Source organism: Coregonus lavaretus, assembly GCF_964263955.1.
Source record: "Coregonus lavaretus genome assembly, chromosome: 12".
NCBI lineage: Eukaryota > Metazoa > Chordata > Actinopteri > Salmoniformes > Salmonidae > Coregonus > Coregonus lavaretus.
Window position 1 is genome coordinate 33,095,732 of NC_139999.1, and position 17,501 is coordinate 33,113,232.

Genomic DNA, 17,501 nt, shown 5'->3' on the forward strand with positions numbered 1-17,501 from the left:
CAGGTCTACATCTTACAGTGAAATGCTTACTTACAAGCCCTTAACCAGCCTTTCATGGCTACAGACATGAGTGCTACAGGTCGGTAGTCATTTAGGCAGGTTACCTTAGTGTTCTTGGGCACAGGGACTATGGTATTACAGACTCAGTCAGGGGCAGGTTGAAAATGTCAGTGAAGACACTTGCCAGTTGGTCAGGCCATGCTCGGAGTACACATACTAGTAATCCGTCTGGCCCTGCGGCCTTATGAATGTTGACCTGTTTAAAGGTCTTACTCACATCGGCTATGGAGAGCGTGATCACACAGTCATCCAGAACAGCTGATGCTCTCATGCATGCTTCAGTGTTGCTTGCCTCGAAGCGAGCATAGAAGTCATTCCTGTAGCTTAGCATCTGTGTCATCTGACCACTTCTGTATTGAGCGAGTCACTTGTACTTCCTGCTTTATTTTCAGGCCTCTCCAGAGATGTTCGATCAGGTTCAAGTTCGTGCTCTGGCTGGCCCACTCAAGGACATTCAGAGACTTGTCCCGAAGCCACTCCTGCATTGTCTTGGCTGTGTGCTTAGGGTCGTTGTGCTGTTGGAGGGTGAACCTTTGCCCCAGTCTGAGGTCCTGAGCGCTCTGGAGCAGGTTTTCATCAAGGATCTCTCTGTACTTTGCTCTGTTCATCTTTACCTCAATCCTGACTAGTCTCCCAGTCCCTGCCACTGAAAAACATCCCAACAGCATGATGCTGCCACCACCATGCTTCAACATAGGGATGGTGCCAGGTTTCCTCCAGACGTGACGCTTGGCATTCAGGCCAAAGAGTTCAATTTTGGTTTCATCAGACCAGAGAATCTTGTTTCTCATGATCTGAGAGTCTTTTAGGTGCCTTTTGGCAAACTCCAAGTGGGCTGTCATGTGCCTTTTACTGAGGAGTGGCTTCCGTCTGGCCACTCTACTATAAAGGCCTGATTGGTGGAGTGCTGCAGAGATGGTTGTCCGTCTGGAAGGTTCTCCCATCTCCACAGAGGAACTCTGGGGCTCTGTCAGAGTGACCATCGAGTTCTTGGTCACCTCCCTGACCAAGGCCCTTCTCCCCCGATTGGTCAGTTTGGCCGGGTGGTCAGCTGTAGGAGGAGTCTTGGTGGTTCCAAACTTCTTCCATTTAAGAATGATGGAGGCCACTGTGTTCTTGGGGACCTTCAATGCTGCAGACATTTTTTGGTACCCATCCCCAGATCTGTGCCTTGACACAATCCAGTCTCGGAGCTCAACGGACAATTCCTTCAACCTCATGGCTTGGTTTTTGCTCTGACATGCACTGTCAACTCTGGGACCTTAAATAGACAGGTGTGTGTGCCTTTCCAAATCATGTCCAATCAATTGAATTTACCACAGGTGGACTCCAATCAAGTTGTAGAAACATCTCAAGGATGATCAATGGAAACAGGATGCACCTGAGCTCAATTTCGAGTCTCATAGCAAAGGGTCTGAATACTAAATAAGGTATTTGTTTTTTATTTTTAATACATTTGCAAAGATTTCTAAAAACCTGTTTTCGCTTTGTCATTATGGGCTATTGTGTGTAGATTGAGGGGGAGAGAATTATTTAATCCATTTTAGAAAACAAAATGTAGAAAACGTCAAGGGGTCTGAATACTTTCCGAATGCACTGTACCTAAGCATGCTCCCACTAACCCCCTTCTTTTGTCCTTTTCTACGTCTAATAACTCCCGGGACGTGCCTGGCCCAAGCCTACTTGGACGTGTTGCTGATCCTGGACTGCAGCTGAGGACCCCTGGGCGTGCCTACCCCTAGCCCCTCCCCGCACCCCCTAGCGTGCTTGTAGCTAAGCTAAATACTGTATATTCCATCTCACCCACTTCCTCTCCTGTCTTAAGCCTAGTCCTGGACAAATAAACTATTTTATATTTAATTTATATTGAGCATGCTTTTTTTTGTCCAGGACAAGGTGTAATCTGAGTCCGGGAAACCAGCCCATACTGTAGACAATGATTATTCCAGAATACTATCAAAATAAAGATTGTTTTCTATGATCATCTATGGTACATTTAACATTTCCATTCGACAATATGGCCTCTGACAAAGAAAACTCTTTCTCAAAATCCTATTGTATTTGTGGTGTGTCTCTCACAGAACAGGAGGCCGAAGAGAAAAAGCACAAAAACCCAGATACAAGAAAAAGAAAAAAACATCAGTGGGAGATAACACACACACACACACACACCCTAACATACAAAACACCACACTAAACACAGCAGATAAAACACATCTAGACTACACACTAACCAATCAAACAAGGGTTAGGGTTGTATCAGCCATTATCTAATATTGCGCCTATCCCAACATCTCCACAAGTGCATAGGGGGTAGGTCTAACATCCATCCACATACACTATTTTTTACTTTTCAGGAGAAGAGAAAGGAGATACTTTTTTTAGGGAAAGGTGAGAGAGGAGAGAAAAAAGGGAGGGGATGGGGTGGAGAGGGTTCAACTTTATATTAGGAGAGTGAGGGTTCCACTCTTTTTAAGAGTTCCACTTCTTTATTGTTTTTGGGGTTTTTAAAGGAAAAAATAAAAATGAAATCTAAGCAGCCAATGACTTTTTCTATCTCTCATGCCATATTCCCATTGCTAATGTTATAGGTATTGTTATTCCGTTACTTCAGTTCCATTGCTATAGTTTCTGTAGTCTGGTGGACAGTTAGTATATGAAAAGAAAGAAACAAATATTTCCATTCTTCCCATCACTGACTGGTAGAGCTGGGACACCAGGTGGGTGCAATAATTACCTCCATACACGGACCTCTAGCTGTTAAGTTCTACGAGTGCAAAATTACTAGCTGATAACACAATTCATGTTTGTATTTACATCATGTAATGTAGTGCTCAGTAGAAAGTAAACTAATTTTGACCATTAGAGAGGTTTGTTGATCCGTTCTTTTGGCATGGAGAGCAGAACACAGATGTATGGCTGAGGGCAGCAACCAGAGGCTATATTGGCAGATGTGTGTATGGACTCACTATGAGCAAATACAAGCTGGTCTTGACACCACACATAGCCTATATTATATTCCAGTAACACCTTCACCCTGGCATTTATGCATGCTTCCTTCGAGCCAAACACCCTTCCAAGCCCCTCTCCAAAAAACACATGGATAACTTACCTTTAAACAGTTTATTACATGTTAACACTAAAGTAAAACAATTATTACAAGCACAAGTGAAAGAGATGGGTAAGCATAATGACCACAGTAAAAGAGCTGAATATTCATTTTGGTACTTCCTTCCAGTAGCTATGGTCGTAAAATACACACAGTATGAAAATTTATTTTTTTGTGGTCCCACAGAACAAATACAAAACTGTAAAAAAAATAAAAAATAAAAAGACATACTTATAAAAATGACAAATATGGAAATGGTCACAAATGTTGTATTCAATCCTCAGCCAAACTGCAGCACCAAGTCCAGCATACCATTTTGGTTTAGGTCAAGGTCTCTCCTTTTGTGACCTAAACAGAGAGAGAAGTTTCGAGAACACAGTATGATGACCTCCAGTACTGTTTAGGGTGTGCAAACATTACGTTTATTTACACCCTAGAAATAGTGACAATTCTATGACACTTACCCTTGCTTCAATGTACTCAATTCTCCTCTCTAACGCTGTCAGCTTTTCATTTAGGGTGGCCAAACGAGATCGGCAGGACATATCTAAAGCAAAGTAAATATACAGTAAGGTGCAGATATTTTCCTTTATGATCAAAGTTATTTATAACATATCAAACTATAACTTTCGAAGGGGGAAGAATATGGTTTATTTCAACAAATCCCATCAATATCATAGGTTAGGCTAACAACTATTGCACAGTTCAATCCTGCAATAGGTACAGTGCCTTCAGAAAGTATTCACACCCCTATACTTTTTCCACATTTTGTTGGGTTACAGCCTGAATTTTATGGATTAAATGTAGATTGTGTCACTGATCTACACACAATACCCCATAATGTCAACGTAGAATTTGTGTTTTCAGACAGTTTTACAAATCAATAAAAAATTACAAGCTGAAATGTCTTGAGTCAGTAAGTATTCAACACCTTTGTTATGGCAAGCCTAAACTTCAGGAGTAAAAATGTGCTTAACAAGTCAGATAATAAGTTGCATGGACTCTGTGTGCAATAATGGTGTTTAACATGATTTTTTTAATGACTACCCCATCTCTGTACCCCACACATACAATTATATGTAAGGTCCCTCAGTCGAGCAGTGAATTTCAAGCACAGATGCAACTATAAAGACCAGGGAGGTTTTCCAATTACTTGCAAAGAAGGGCAACTATTGGTAGATAGGAATAAATAAAAAAGCAGACATTGAATATCACTTTGAGTATGGTGAAGTTATTAATTACACTTTGGATGATGTATCAATACACCCAGTCACTACAAAGATACAGACGTCCTTCCTAACTCAGTTGCTGAAGAGGAAGGAAAACGCTCAGGGATTTAACCATGAGGCCAATGGTGATTTTAAACCCATTACAAAGTTAAATGGCTGAGATAGGAGAAAACTGAGGATGGACCAACAACATTGTAGTTACTCCACAATACTAACCTAAATGACAGAGTGAAAAGAAGGAAGTCTGTACAGAATAAAAATATTCCAAAACATGCATCCTGTTTGCAATAAGGCACTAAAGTAATACTGCAAAAAAAATGTGGCAAAGAAATGAACTTTCTGTCCTGAATACAAAGCATTATGTTTGGGGCAAATCCAACACATCACTGAGTACCACTCTTCATATTTTCATGGTAGTGGTTGGATCATGTTATGGGTATGGTTGTCATTGGCAAGGACTAGGGAGTATTTTAAGATAAAAAGAAAATGAATAGAGCTAAGCACAGGCAAAGTCCTAGAGGAAAACTTGGTTCAATCTGCTTTCGTACAGACACTGGGAGACAAATCTATCTTTCTGCAGGACAATAACCTAAAACGCAAGGCCAAACATACACTGGAGTTACTTACTAAGACGACATTGAATGTTCCTGAGTGGCCGAGTAACAGTTTTGATTTAAATCTGCTTGAAAATCAATGGCAAGACTTGAAAATGGCTGTGATAGCAACCTTCAACTTGACAGAGCTTGAAGAATTTAAAAAAGAATAATGTGCAAATATTGTACAATCCAGGTGTGCAAAGCTCTTAAGAGACTTACCCAGAAAGACTCAGCTGTAATCACTGCCAAAGGTGATTCTAACATGTATTGACTCAGGGGGTTGAATACTTATCTAATCAAAATATTAGTGTTTTATTCCCATGAATAATACAAAATGTTATAATTGTTCTTCCACTTTGAAATGAGCGTATTTTGTGTATATCGTTGACAAAAAATATAAACTGTAATCTCACTTTGTAACAACAAAATGTGGAAAAAGTAAAGGGGTGTGAATACTTTCTGAAGGAGGCACTGTAGGTAGCTACCAAGTAAATAAAAGCTAGCTACGCCCCTCCTATAAAGCAAGTGGTTCACACTTTACACGTTTAAGTTAGCTAACTAACTGTTTAAAAAAATAATACACCTAAATTAAATCAGTGGACCCACTTCATCATATGTTAAATGTTTACTTCTACTACAACTAGCTACTTCTACATGTATTTACCAAGAAACAAATACGTGCATCGAGTCCAGTCCACTGCCGTTTGGGTGAAATATCTCATCAAAAAGCTAACTAAGTTACGAGTAACGTTAAGGTCTTCGTGCACGTGGGTGGAGTCATTTTTATTGGGGCAGCGGACTCTTCGTTGTGTTCCACCCAGAGAGGAAGTTCACCTTGTGTAGTGTATATCCACTAGGGGGCTTGGGGAGCCAGAGTAGCTTACCAAGCAAGACGGGAAGAGGCCCCTCTTTAGACCAGCTAGCAACGATGTTTGAGCTTTCGGGTCTGGTATTATTATTTACAAATGCTAGCTACATGTCAGGCTAGTATGGTGTTATATGCTTTATGACACTACTTTTTAGCCACAGAAGCAAACATGTCTCTTTTCGAATTGCAATAGCTAGAGATTGAACTGCTGTTACTACTCAGGGGGAGGAGAAGAAATAAAGACGAAGCATTGATGAGGAAAGACATTCTCAATAATCTCGAAATAAAAAGCACAAAAAAGGAAGCTTGCAAGTAATAGAAGCGAAGTAGTAGAATGCCCATCTCTTCTGTGTTTATACCAGAAGGATACCGGAAAATATGTTATGTAGACACAAGGGCGGGACTTCCGTTGCAAAACACACTCAATAGTGCCCCTCAGTCTTCGCAAGGAATGATACGTCTGGTCTTAATTTCCAGGTAGGTAAAAACTTTGTCGAATGACGGAGCGTATTACAACGAACTGCCCCTTTTGTGACAAAAAACGGCATTGCTCCGTTGGCCCTGCTTGCATACTGTCTGTAGACCCCTTACGCTTCGAACACACCGACGGTATTATTTGGTTTTGGTACACCAGAAGTACATTCATTTCCAATGGAAACTGCGTTCTGTGTGGTGCATAAGTTGGATGTATCTGATGTGTGCGTCAAACTGTATGCAAAAACGGGTTGACAGAAATGGTAGCTGAAGATGAATGTTGAACTTTTGTTGCACACATATCTAGTTGATGCTGCCTACTATTTTGCGCAATGATGCAGTCGGTGTGTTCAAAGCTTAACGCTTCGATCACACATACAGCCTCATTGCGCAAAATGGTACACAGCATCATCTGGATACCTGTGCAACAAAAGTTCAACATTCACCTTCTGCTACCATTTCTGTCAAGCAGTCTACACATACAGTTTGGCGCATATGTTCAATAACTCCAACTTGTATGCACTGCAACTGCCTCTGCAATGCTGTAAGGCAAACGCAAAGTTACATTGGAAATGAATGTACTTCTGGTGTACCAAAATGCAATTTCTCTCTCTATGGGTGTGATCAAGGCATTAAAAGGTGCTGCTATGGGTGTGATCAAGGTATTAAAAGGCAGTGCAGCATTTACGTTGACGTTGATTCGGCAGAAGTCAGGGCATTCATTCTTCTTGCGTTTCAGAAAGCTGTCAAGGAAGTTAGTTTGTGTTTATACAGGACCTCCCGCCCCTACCTACAGTCAACCAATCATGTCAATGCGGAGCTATACGGTGCCTTTCGGAGGAACCGCAATTGCGTCACACCATCCATACAGCAGATCAAGCATAAATTGGCTCTTAGCCATCAGAAGATAGCTAGCTAGTTAATTAGTTGGCTTGCTAACTACAATATTTCATCGATTGGTCGAAGTATAAATCTTAAGCCCATGTTATAACGTTCCATAATAGTAAGAGTCCTTTAGCTGATATTACTTTATCCATGTCTTTCTGTTTTAGATGGAAACTAGCTACCGTTAGCCAAGAAGGCTCAGGCCCAGCGGTCCTTGAAGTAGGTTAGGGCTTCGCATTGACAGCCTTTTTGATGCGGCTGCGCAGCCTAGTCATCTTCCATCTACTTAGCTACTTACCAAAGGAATTTAGAAAATCTGCTATTTTCTTGATACTGCTCGTGATAACCTCAATGTATTCACGATTTGCCCAGTCTTGGTGGATCTCCCTCTGCACAGGATCATCTTGACCGGCCATTTTCTCTGTTTTGGGAAATTGTGTTAGCGCCCGCTATCAGCAGGTGGCGACTCCTACCTAACAAATGGAACCATGGCATGGAACTGTCTGGGACTCGGAGATGTGCGAGGCGAGAGAAATTAATTATTGCTACACTGTTAGACAGCAATCATTGATCCAGTGAAAATAATCTGTTCAGCTAGATGCATTGATTTATTGGGTGAATCATCGATATTTTATGGTAAATAAACGGACAATATACATTTATTGATTAGCCGTTCAGACTGATATTTCAGCCATCAACGCCAGGTGGCACTATATTTGCCCCTCACTCACTTTTGAAATGCATTGTCCATGTCCTTTGCTTTGTCGATGCTTACCGTGCATTACCGTCTCTAATTACCATGGCTGCTGATGCAGCTCGACAAAGCAAATAATCTGCATTACTTTAAATTAGCATAGTATCGCCTGAGGTCTGTAACCACGACACACGTCTTTTGTCACACGGACTACCTTGGGTAAGATAAACATCAAACACTGCAGCGTTTAGTTTTCTAACAATTTAAATAATGTATTATTAGCTAACGTTATAGCTAGATAACATCCTTCACTTCCTCATCATCCTCTCTCGGCAAACTAGCCAGCTCTTCCCAGCAGCATTTAGCTAGCTAACAGTTAGCTATTCTCTGTTTTTATCAACTGGCAAGATGATGGTAACAGCAAAGATTGTTAAGTAAGTTAGCTATGTTTAACAACTATGTGGTAACAGTAAGCTATAGTTAGTTAACTAGTTGTTCATTCACATGTAGCTATACGCCCAAATTGACAGTCATATTGGCAGGTGTTTTGAGACAGCTAACAGTTGTGCCAGTGAATTAGCTAACTACAGTAGCAAATTTAAAAAATGCTATTATTGTTCGCAAGCTAGCTAGCGACCTTGGGTGACGGGAGTAAATTGCAGCTGCACTGTCCAGTTTGTTAGATGCCAAAATACTTGTGCAATGCATTCACCAGTTCTCTCGAAACATGTTGCTGCTGATAATAGCTATGTTCCATTTAAGATTTAGACATATCTGAAGTTATTCATATGATGCCTGCTCTTACACTTGTTCTAAGTCTTTATCACTTTGCTAGACATGGATGAGCCGGAGCTTCTGCTGGACTCCAATATCAGACTTTGGGTGGTCTTGCCCATCGTCTTTATCACGTTCCTTGTTGGGGTGATTCGACATTATGTCTCCATTCTGCTTCAGAGTGACAAGAAGCTGACATTAGAGCAGGTGTCAGACAGGTAAGGGTCTTGGGAGCATGTAGCCATAGACCAGGGCTCTCCAACCCTGTTCCTGGAGAGCTACCCTCCTGTAGGTTTTCAATCCAACCCCAGTGGTAACTAACCTGACTAAGTTTATCAACCAACTAATTATTAAAAGCAGGTGCGCTAGATTAGTGTTGGAGCAAAAACCTACAGGAACAGGGTTGGAGAGTCCTGCCCGAGACAGACTGTGCATTGACAGTTCATAAAAGGGCTAGTGAGCATATTTTGCTATGAGTTTGTTTTGAATTATACCTTTCCAATATTCAGCCAGGTTCTTATCAGGAGCAGAATCCTCAGAGAAAATGGGAAGTACATTCCGAAACAGGTGAGATCAATGTTGGAAAGACCTTAAAACGCCACTTGGCTATCTTAACTTCTTTGTACAGTAAACATAAAAATACAATTGTTGGCTAGTTGCGCTCAGATTTTGAGACACCTCATTTTCTTCAGTCTTTCTTGATGAGGAAGTTTTACTTCAATAATCAAGAAGATGGCTTCTTCAAAAAGACCAAAAGAAAGGTTGTTCCTCCCTCCCCAATGACAGGTGAGCATAACAGAATCACATCATACTTACTTACAAAATCCTATTCTCATACCATGATAAGACGGTATTGAGCCGTGTATCTCTACGTTATACCCTGACACATGATAAGGAGCATATTACTTCTGAATGATAGTGCACCAATAAATGTATCACAACTCCCCTTTTTTGGGAATGCACTCTGTAGAGCTACACTAACTGTTTCTTTGTCCAGACCCCAGCATGCTGACAGACATGATGAAAGGCAACGTGACCAATGTACTTCCCATGATCCTCATCGGAGGCTGGATCAATTGGACCTTCTCAGGGTTTGTCACAAGTAAGTAATGTCCTCCTCGCTCGCTCACTGCACTGAGACTGGGTTGTTTGGATAACATTGACGTGCGAATGACCTTCGTCGCCTGCTCTATAAGGAAATACGTCGGCGACGTTGTCCCCCCCAGTGAAGGTTCACCGCTTCCCCAATCAAAAGGCCTGGATTAAAACAGAGGTTGGCGCTAAACTAAAGGACATGGCTACCACACAGGGCTATCGCATACGGCTGAGGCTACGGCTGAGGACAGGAACAAGTACAAGAAGTCCCGCAATGACCTCCGCAGAGTCATCAAAGGAGGAATAAGGTGGAATCATATTACACAGGCTCCGACGCCTGCCGCATGTGGCAGGGGCTACAGTCAATTATGGATTACAAAGGAAAACCCAGCTGTGATCTGCCCAACGATGCCTCTACCAGATTAACCCAATGCATTTTATGCACGATTCAATAATAAGAACACCATACCGTGCGCGAGGGCCCCCACCGACCCAGGGGACTGGGTGATCTCGCTCTCCGAGGCAGATGTGTGTAAGGTCTGTAATCTAGTCAACACTCGCAAGGCCGGACGGTTTTCCAGGGTGCCTTCTCAGAGCATGCGCAGATGAGCTGGCAGGCATATTCACAGTAATTTTCAACCTGTCCTTGTCTCAGTCTGTAAAGCCCACATGTCTTAAGATGACTGCCATCATTCCTGTTCCCAAGAACTCTTAAGGCTTCATGCCACAATGACTACCGCCCCGCAGCACTCACATCTGTAATCATAAAGTGCTTTGAAAGGCTGGTTATGGCACACATCAACTCCATCATCCCAGACACCCTAGACCCACTCCAATTTGCATACCGCTCCAACAGATCCATAGACGACGCAATCTCAATTGCACTCCACACTTCCCTCACCCACCTACATAAGAAGAATACCAATGTGAGAATGCTGTTAATTGACTACAGCTCAGCGTTCAACACCATTGTCCACTCCAAGCTTGTCACCTATCTTAGGACCCTGGGACTGAACACCTCCCTCAGCAACTGGATCCTGGACTTCCATACGGGCCGACCCCAGGTGGTGAGCGTAGGCAACACCTCCGCCACGCTGGCCCTCAACACAGGGGCCCCACTCCCTGTTCATCCACAACTGCCTGGCCACGCACGACTCCATCACTATCATCAAGTTTGCTGACGACACAACGGTGGTAGGCCTGATCACTGGCGACGATGAGACAGCCTACAGGGAGGAAGTCAGTGACCTAGCAGTGTGGTGCCGGGACAACAACCTCTCCCTCAACGTAATTAAGACCAAGTGTAACGGTGTTGCTTCTGTCCCTCTCCTCGCCCCTACCTGGGCTTGAACCAGGGACCCTCTGCACACATCGACAACAGTCACCCTCAAAGCACCGTTACCCGTCGCTCCACAAAAGCCGCGGCCCTTGCAGAGCAAGGGAAACAACTACTTCTAGGTCTCAGAGCAGGGGGGGCATTCCCCCATCCATATCAACAGGGCTGCAGTGAAGTGGGTCGAGAGCTTCACGTTCCTTGGTGTCCTAATCACTAAGGACTTAAAATGGTCCAATCAAACGCGCACAGTTGTGAAGAAGGTGCGATAGCGCCTCTTCCCCCTCAGGAGGTTGAAAAGGTTTGGCATGGGCCCTGAAATCCTCAAAGTTCTACAACTGCACCATTGAGAGCATCTTGACTAGCTGCGTCACTGCTTGGTATGGCTCCCAGTCATCCAGGACCTCTATCAGGCGGTGTGAAAGGAAGGCCCGGAAAAGACTCCAGCCACCCAAACCATAGACTGTTCTCTCTGCTTCCGCACAGCAAGCAGTGCCAATGCATCTATCCCCAACCCATAAGACTGCTAAATAGCTAACAGAATGGCTACACAGACTCTCTGAGTTGACCCTTGTATTTTATTTTGTACACTCACAGGACTCTACACTCTCACGCACACTGCAATTTGTTGGCAGAACTGGAAAAGCATGTGTGAGCAAAGAGGCCTACAAACCTGACTCAGTTACACCAGCTCTGCCAATTTATTGTGGGAAGCTTGTGGAAGGCTACGCAAAACGTTTGACTCAAGTTAAACAATTTAAAGGCAATGCTAACAAATACTAATTGAGTGTATGTAAACTTCTGACCCACTGGGAATGTGATGAAAGAAAAAAAAGCTGAAATAAATCACTCTCTACTATTATTCTGACATTTCACATTCTTAAAATAAAGTGGTGATCCTAACTGACCTAAGACAGGGAATGTTTACTAGGATTAAATGTCAGGAATTGTGAAAAACTGAGTTTAAATGTATTTGGCTAAGGTGTATGTAAACTTCCGACTTCAACTGTACCTCTCACTCCAGTATCCCTGCATTGTAAATATGGTATTGGAACTGACCCTGTATATAGCTTCTTACTTTCTCGTGTTCTTCATATTTTTTAAATGTTTTTGTTCTACCTTATGTTATTTTTAGGGCTACATTAATATTGATTACTGCATTGTTGGGTTTGGAGCTTGCATGAAAGGCATTTCACTGTACTTGTGCACGTGACATTAAAACTTGATAATGATTGTCACTACTAGAGCTTCGATTGCAGTTTATTTAATGGTACATAAATAACCAGATATTTACTAAGAAATGGCATGGTAAAATTGTTATTACATTGAAATAACCTATAAATAACAGTAGTGTAAAATGAAGTGCTTCCATTCAGTGTCTTAGCTATAAGCAGTTAAGTCATATTTGCACAGACTGGTTTTATGTCAACTTCAAAACTTGATCCTACTTATATTTGGTAGTAGGCTTGTACTAGCCAAATTATTTGAGTTACAATTTTCTCAACAACCCTTTTCTTGTTCCTCACAGCCAAGGTTCCTTTTCCTCTCACCCTGCGCTTCAAGCCCATGTTGCAACAAGGAATCGAGCTACTTTCACTTGATGCTTCCTGGTTAGTTGATGAAATAGATACTTATTACATGAGTTCTGTGAAGTTAATATTATATACTTCCTCTGAGTCCTTTTGCTAGTGTAAACATTGATGAATTATAACCTCATCCTCGTTTCTGTTTTCAGGGTGAGTTCAGCGTCGTGGTATTTTCTGAATGTGTTTGGGCTGCGAAGCATGTACTCCTTAATTCTAGGACAAGATAATGGTAATCTTTCATCCACTCATCCAACTTCATGATTCAGTTTTGTATTTCCTGCAAATGTTATTGATAAATGTGTTTCTGTAAACTAGATGTGACATTATTTAATCATAGTTTGTCACCTACTTACAACAGTACTTGTTATCAAAAGCAATATACAGAAGGTCATTAAATTGACCTGATTTGGGAAAACAACAAATCACTGAGAGAAATTAGACTTCTAGTAGCCAAGCGGTCTGTGCCTTGAAGAGATAATGGGCCGGTATGCAACCCTTCAGTGTCATATCAGCAGCAACATTGCTTATAAATGGAACATGACTCCATTATGTCAACCATGTTTAAGTGGCAAGCCTCCAATTCTTCACAGTCCTCGTTTTGTTACTCCAAGGGGATTATGAAGTAATTGGTGTTGATGCTGATGTACTGTAAACCACACAGGTGCAGATCAGTCCAGGATCATGCAAGAGCAGATGAGTGGTGCTGCCATGGCCATGCCTGCAGACACCAACAAAGCCTTCAAGGTATAGTTCTCTACTCTTGATTGCATCAATGGTGAATTAAATTCATACAGGTCCCAGCATTATCACCTGACAGACAGTTGTTTGTCTCCTTTTTAGGCAGAATGGGAGGCACTTGAGCTAACTGACCACCAGTGGGCACTGGAGGGTGTTGAGGAGGAGCTAATGAGCAGGGAACTGGATCTGGATGGAATGTTCAGTAAGGAGTTACCAACGGGTATCTTCTGAGTGCCAGTTCATCACTACAGGGAACCTGCCACTGGCAAAATGGTAGTCTTACTTAAAGAGGCAGACTTAGAGTTTCTCTAGGAAATGATAGAGTGGAACAAGGTCCCTGGGCTTTGGTGATAAATGGAGATGTGATGTCTAAATTCATTTCAGTTACATCATTGTCCATTCAAGTTTAATTGGAGATTGTACCAAGTTCAATTTATAATTTGAACTATTTGAAAGATTCACCCTCACCTACTCATTCAAGGGTTTTTCTTTATTTTTACATTGTAGAATAATAGTGAAAACATCAAAACGATGAAATAACACATGGAATCATGTAGTAACCAAAAAAGTGTTAAACAAATCAAAATATATTTTATATTTGAGATTCTTCCAAGTAGCCACCCTTTGCCTTGATGACAGCTTTGCACACTCTTGACATTCTCTCAACCAGCTTCATGAGGTAGTCACCTGGAATGCATTGCAATTAACAGGTGTGCCTTATTAAAAGTTAATTTGTGGAATTTCTTTCCTTAATGCGTTTGAGCCAATCAGTTGTGTTGTGACAAGGTATTGTGGGTGGGTGGGTATACAGAAGATAGCCCTATTTGGTAAAAGACCAAATCCATATTATGGCAAGAACAGCTCAAATAAGCAAAGAGAAGCGACAGTCCATCATTACTTTAAGACATTAAGATCAGTCAATCTGGAAAATTTCAATAACTTTGATAGTTTTTTCAAGTGCAGTCGCAAAAACCATCAAGCGCTATGATGAAACTAGCTCTCATGAGGACCGCCACAGGAAAGGAAGACCCAGAGTTACCTCTGCTGCAGAGGATAACTTCATTAGAGTTAACTGCACCTCAGATTGCAGCCCAAATAAATGCTTCACAGAGTTCAAGTAACAGACACATCTCAACATCAACTGTTCAGAGGAGACTGCGTGAATCAGGCCTTCATGGTCAAATTGCTGCAAAGAAACCACTACTAAAGGACACCAATAAGAAGAAACTTGCTTGGGCCAAGAAACACGAGCAATGGACATTAGACCGGTGGAAATCTATCCTTTGGTCTGATGAGTCCAAATGTGAGATTTTTTGTTCCAACCGGCGTGTCTTTGTGAGACGCAGGGTAGGTGAACGGATGATCTCCGCATGTGTGGTCCCCACCGTGAAGCATGGAGGAGGAGGTGTGGGGGTGCTTTGCTGGTGATACTGTGATTTATTTAGAATTCAAGGCATACTTAACCAGCATGGCTACCACAGCATTCTGCAGCGATACGCCATCCCATCTGGTTTGGGCTTAGTGGGACTATAATTTGTTTTTCAACAGGACAATGACCCAACACACCAGGCTGTGTAAGGGCTATTTGACCAAGAAGGAGAGTGATGGAGTGCTGCATCAGATGACCTGGCCTCCACAATCCCCCGACCTCAACCCAATTGAGATGGTTTGGGATGAGTTGGACTGCAGAGTGAAGGAAAAGCTGCCAACAAGTGCTCAGCATATGTGGGAACTCCTTCAAGACTATTGGAAAAGCATTCCTCATGAAGCTGGTTGAGAGAATGCCAAGAGTGTGCAAAGCTGTCATCAAGGCAAAGGGTGGCTACTTTGAAGAATCTCAAATATAAAATATATTTTGATTCGTTTAACACTCTCTTGGTTACTACATTATTCCATATGTGTTACTTCATAGTTCTGACGTCTTCACTATTATTCTAAAAAATAGTAACAAATAAAGAAAAACCCTTGATTGAGTAGGTGTGTCCAAACTTTTGACTGGTACTGAACATAATGGGAAAACTCTGACATGTTGTGTACAGTCGTGGTCAAAAGTTTTGAGAATGACACAAATACTAATTTTCACAAAGTCTGCTGCCTCAGTTTTGATGATGGCAATTTGCATATACTCCAGAATGTCATGAAGAGTGATCAGATGAATTGCAACTAATTGCAAAGTCCCTCTTTGCCATGAAAATTAACTTAATCCCCCAAAAACATTTCCACTGCATTTCAGCCCTGCCACAAAAGGACCAGCTGCCATCATGTCAGTGATTCTCTCGTTAACACAGGTGAGTGTTGACGAGGACAAGGCTGGAGATCACTCTGTCAAGCTGATTGAGTTAGAATAACAGACTGGAAGCTTTAAAAGGAGGGTGGTGCTTGAAATCATTGTTCTTCCTCTGTTAACCATGGTTACCTGCAAGGAAACAAGTGCCGTCATCATTGCTTTGCACAAAAAGGGCTTCACAGGCAAGGATATTGCTGCTAGTAAGATTGCACCTAAATCAACCATTTATCGGATCATCAAGAACTTCAAGGAGAGAGGTTCAATTGTTGTGAAGAAGGCGTCAGGGCGCCCAAGAAAGTCCAGCAAGTGCCAGGACTGTTTCCTAAAGTTGATTCAGCTGCAGGATAGGGGCACCACCAGTGCAGAGGTTGCTCAGGAATGGCAGCAGGCAGGTGTGAGTGCATCTGCACGCACAGTGAGGCGAATACTTTTGCAGGATGGCCATGACACAGGCCATAAGTCCTGTGTCATGCCAACAGTAAAGCATCCTGAGACCATTCATGTGTGGGGTTGCTTCTCAGCCAAGGGAGTGGGCTCACTCACAATTTTGCCTAAGAACACAGCCATGAATAAAGAATGGTACCAACACATCCTCTGAGAGCAACTTCTCCCAACCATCCAAGAACAGTTTGGTGACGACCAATGCCTTTTCCAGCATGATGGAGCACTTTGCCATAAGGCAAAAGTGATAACTAAGTGGCTCGGGGAACAAAACATCGACATTTTGGGTCCATGGCCAGGAAACTTCCCCAGACCTTAATCCCATTGGATCCTCGAGGCGGGTGGACAAACAAAAACCCACATATTCTGACAAACTCCAAGCATTGATTATGCAAGAATGAGCTGCCATCAGTCAGGATGTGGCCCAGAAGTTAATTGACAGCATGCCAGGGCAGATTGCAGAGGTCTTGAAAAAGAAGGGTCAACACTGCAAATATTGACTCTTTGCATAAACGTAATGTAATTGTCAATAAAAGCTTTTGACACTTATGGAATGTTTGTAATTATACTTCAGTATACCATAGCAACATCTGACAAAAATATTTCATAACACTGAAGCAGCGAACTTTGTGAAGACCAATACTTGTGTCATTCTCAAAACTTTTGACCACGACTATACTGTCAAAAACAAAACATACAAAAGGTCAGTGACCATGTGTTGTACCACTTTTCTTTTTTTGTATCATGTGTACCTTGTAGTCTCAGATTCCACCTACAATGCCTTCAGACAGTATTCATACCCCTTGACTTATTCCACATTTTGTGTTACAGCCTGATTTAAAAATGGATTACATTGATTTTTCCCCCCCTACCATCTACAAACAATAGCCCGTAATGACAGTGAAAACATGCATTAAGAAATGTTTTCAGATTTATTGAAAATGAAATACAGAAATATCTAATTTACAGAAATATTCACACCCCTGGGTCAATACATGTTAGAATAACCTTGTGCAGTGTTTACAGCTGTGAGTCTTTCTGGGTAAGTATCTTAAGAGCTTTGCACACCTGGATTGTATAATATTTGCACATTATTCTTAGAAAAATTCTTCAAGCTCTGTCAAGTTGGTTGTTGATCATTGTTTGACAGCCATTTTCAAGTCTTGCCATAGATTTTCAAGCAGATTTATGTCAAAACTGTAGCTAGGCCACTCGGGAACATTCAATGTTGTCTTGGTAAGCAACCAGTGTATATTTGGCCTTGTATTTTAGGTTATTGTCCAGCAGAAAGGTCGATTTGTCTCCCAGTGTCTGTTGGAAAGCAGACTGATC

The 17,501-nt window shown here is 42.0% G+C and overlaps 2 protein-coding genes across 3 annotated transcripts; one reads left to right on the top strand and one right to left on the bottom strand.

Moving 5' to 3' along the window:
* Positions 1-3,315: 3,315 nt before the first annotated feature.
* Positions 3,316-7,650, bottom strand: brk1 (BRICK1 subunit of SCAR/WAVE actin nucleating complex). Its single transcript, XM_084172853.1, has 3 exons — positions 7,520-7,650; positions 3,634-3,716; positions 3,316-3,517 (listed from the first exon to the last, which is right to left on the bottom strand). Exons 1-3 carry the CDS (start codon positions 7,635-7,637, stop codon positions 3,491-3,493), a joined length of 228 nt encoding a protein of 75 aa, XP_084028979.1. The 5' UTR covers positions 7,638-7,650; the 3' UTR covers positions 3,316-3,490.
* A 291-nt stretch (positions 7,651-7,941) lies between these two features.
* Positions 7,942-16,717, top strand: LOC311138186 (ER membrane protein complex subunit 3-like). 2 transcript variants are annotated; one of them, XM_084172855.1, is made up of 10 exons: positions 7,942-8,134; positions 8,751-8,907; positions 9,199-9,256; positions 9,382-9,475; positions 9,687-9,791; positions 12,646-12,727; positions 12,853-12,932; positions 13,365-13,447; positions 13,544-13,714; positions 15,675-16,717. In XM_084172855.1, the coding sequence occupies exons 2-9, from the start codon at positions 8,753-8,755 to the stop codon at positions 13,670-13,672; spliced, it is 786 nt and encodes a 261-aa protein (XP_084028981.1). In that variant the 5' UTR covers positions 7,942-8,134; positions 8,751-8,752; the 3' UTR covers positions 13,673-13,714; positions 15,675-16,717. The 2 variants fall into 2 exon arrangements, with proteins under 2 accessions (XP_084028981.1, XP_084028980.1); XM_084172854.1 differs by lacking the exon at positions 15,675-16,717 and having other exon boundaries at positions 13,544-14,180.
* The last annotated feature ends 784 nt before the right edge of the window (positions 16,718-17,501 follow it).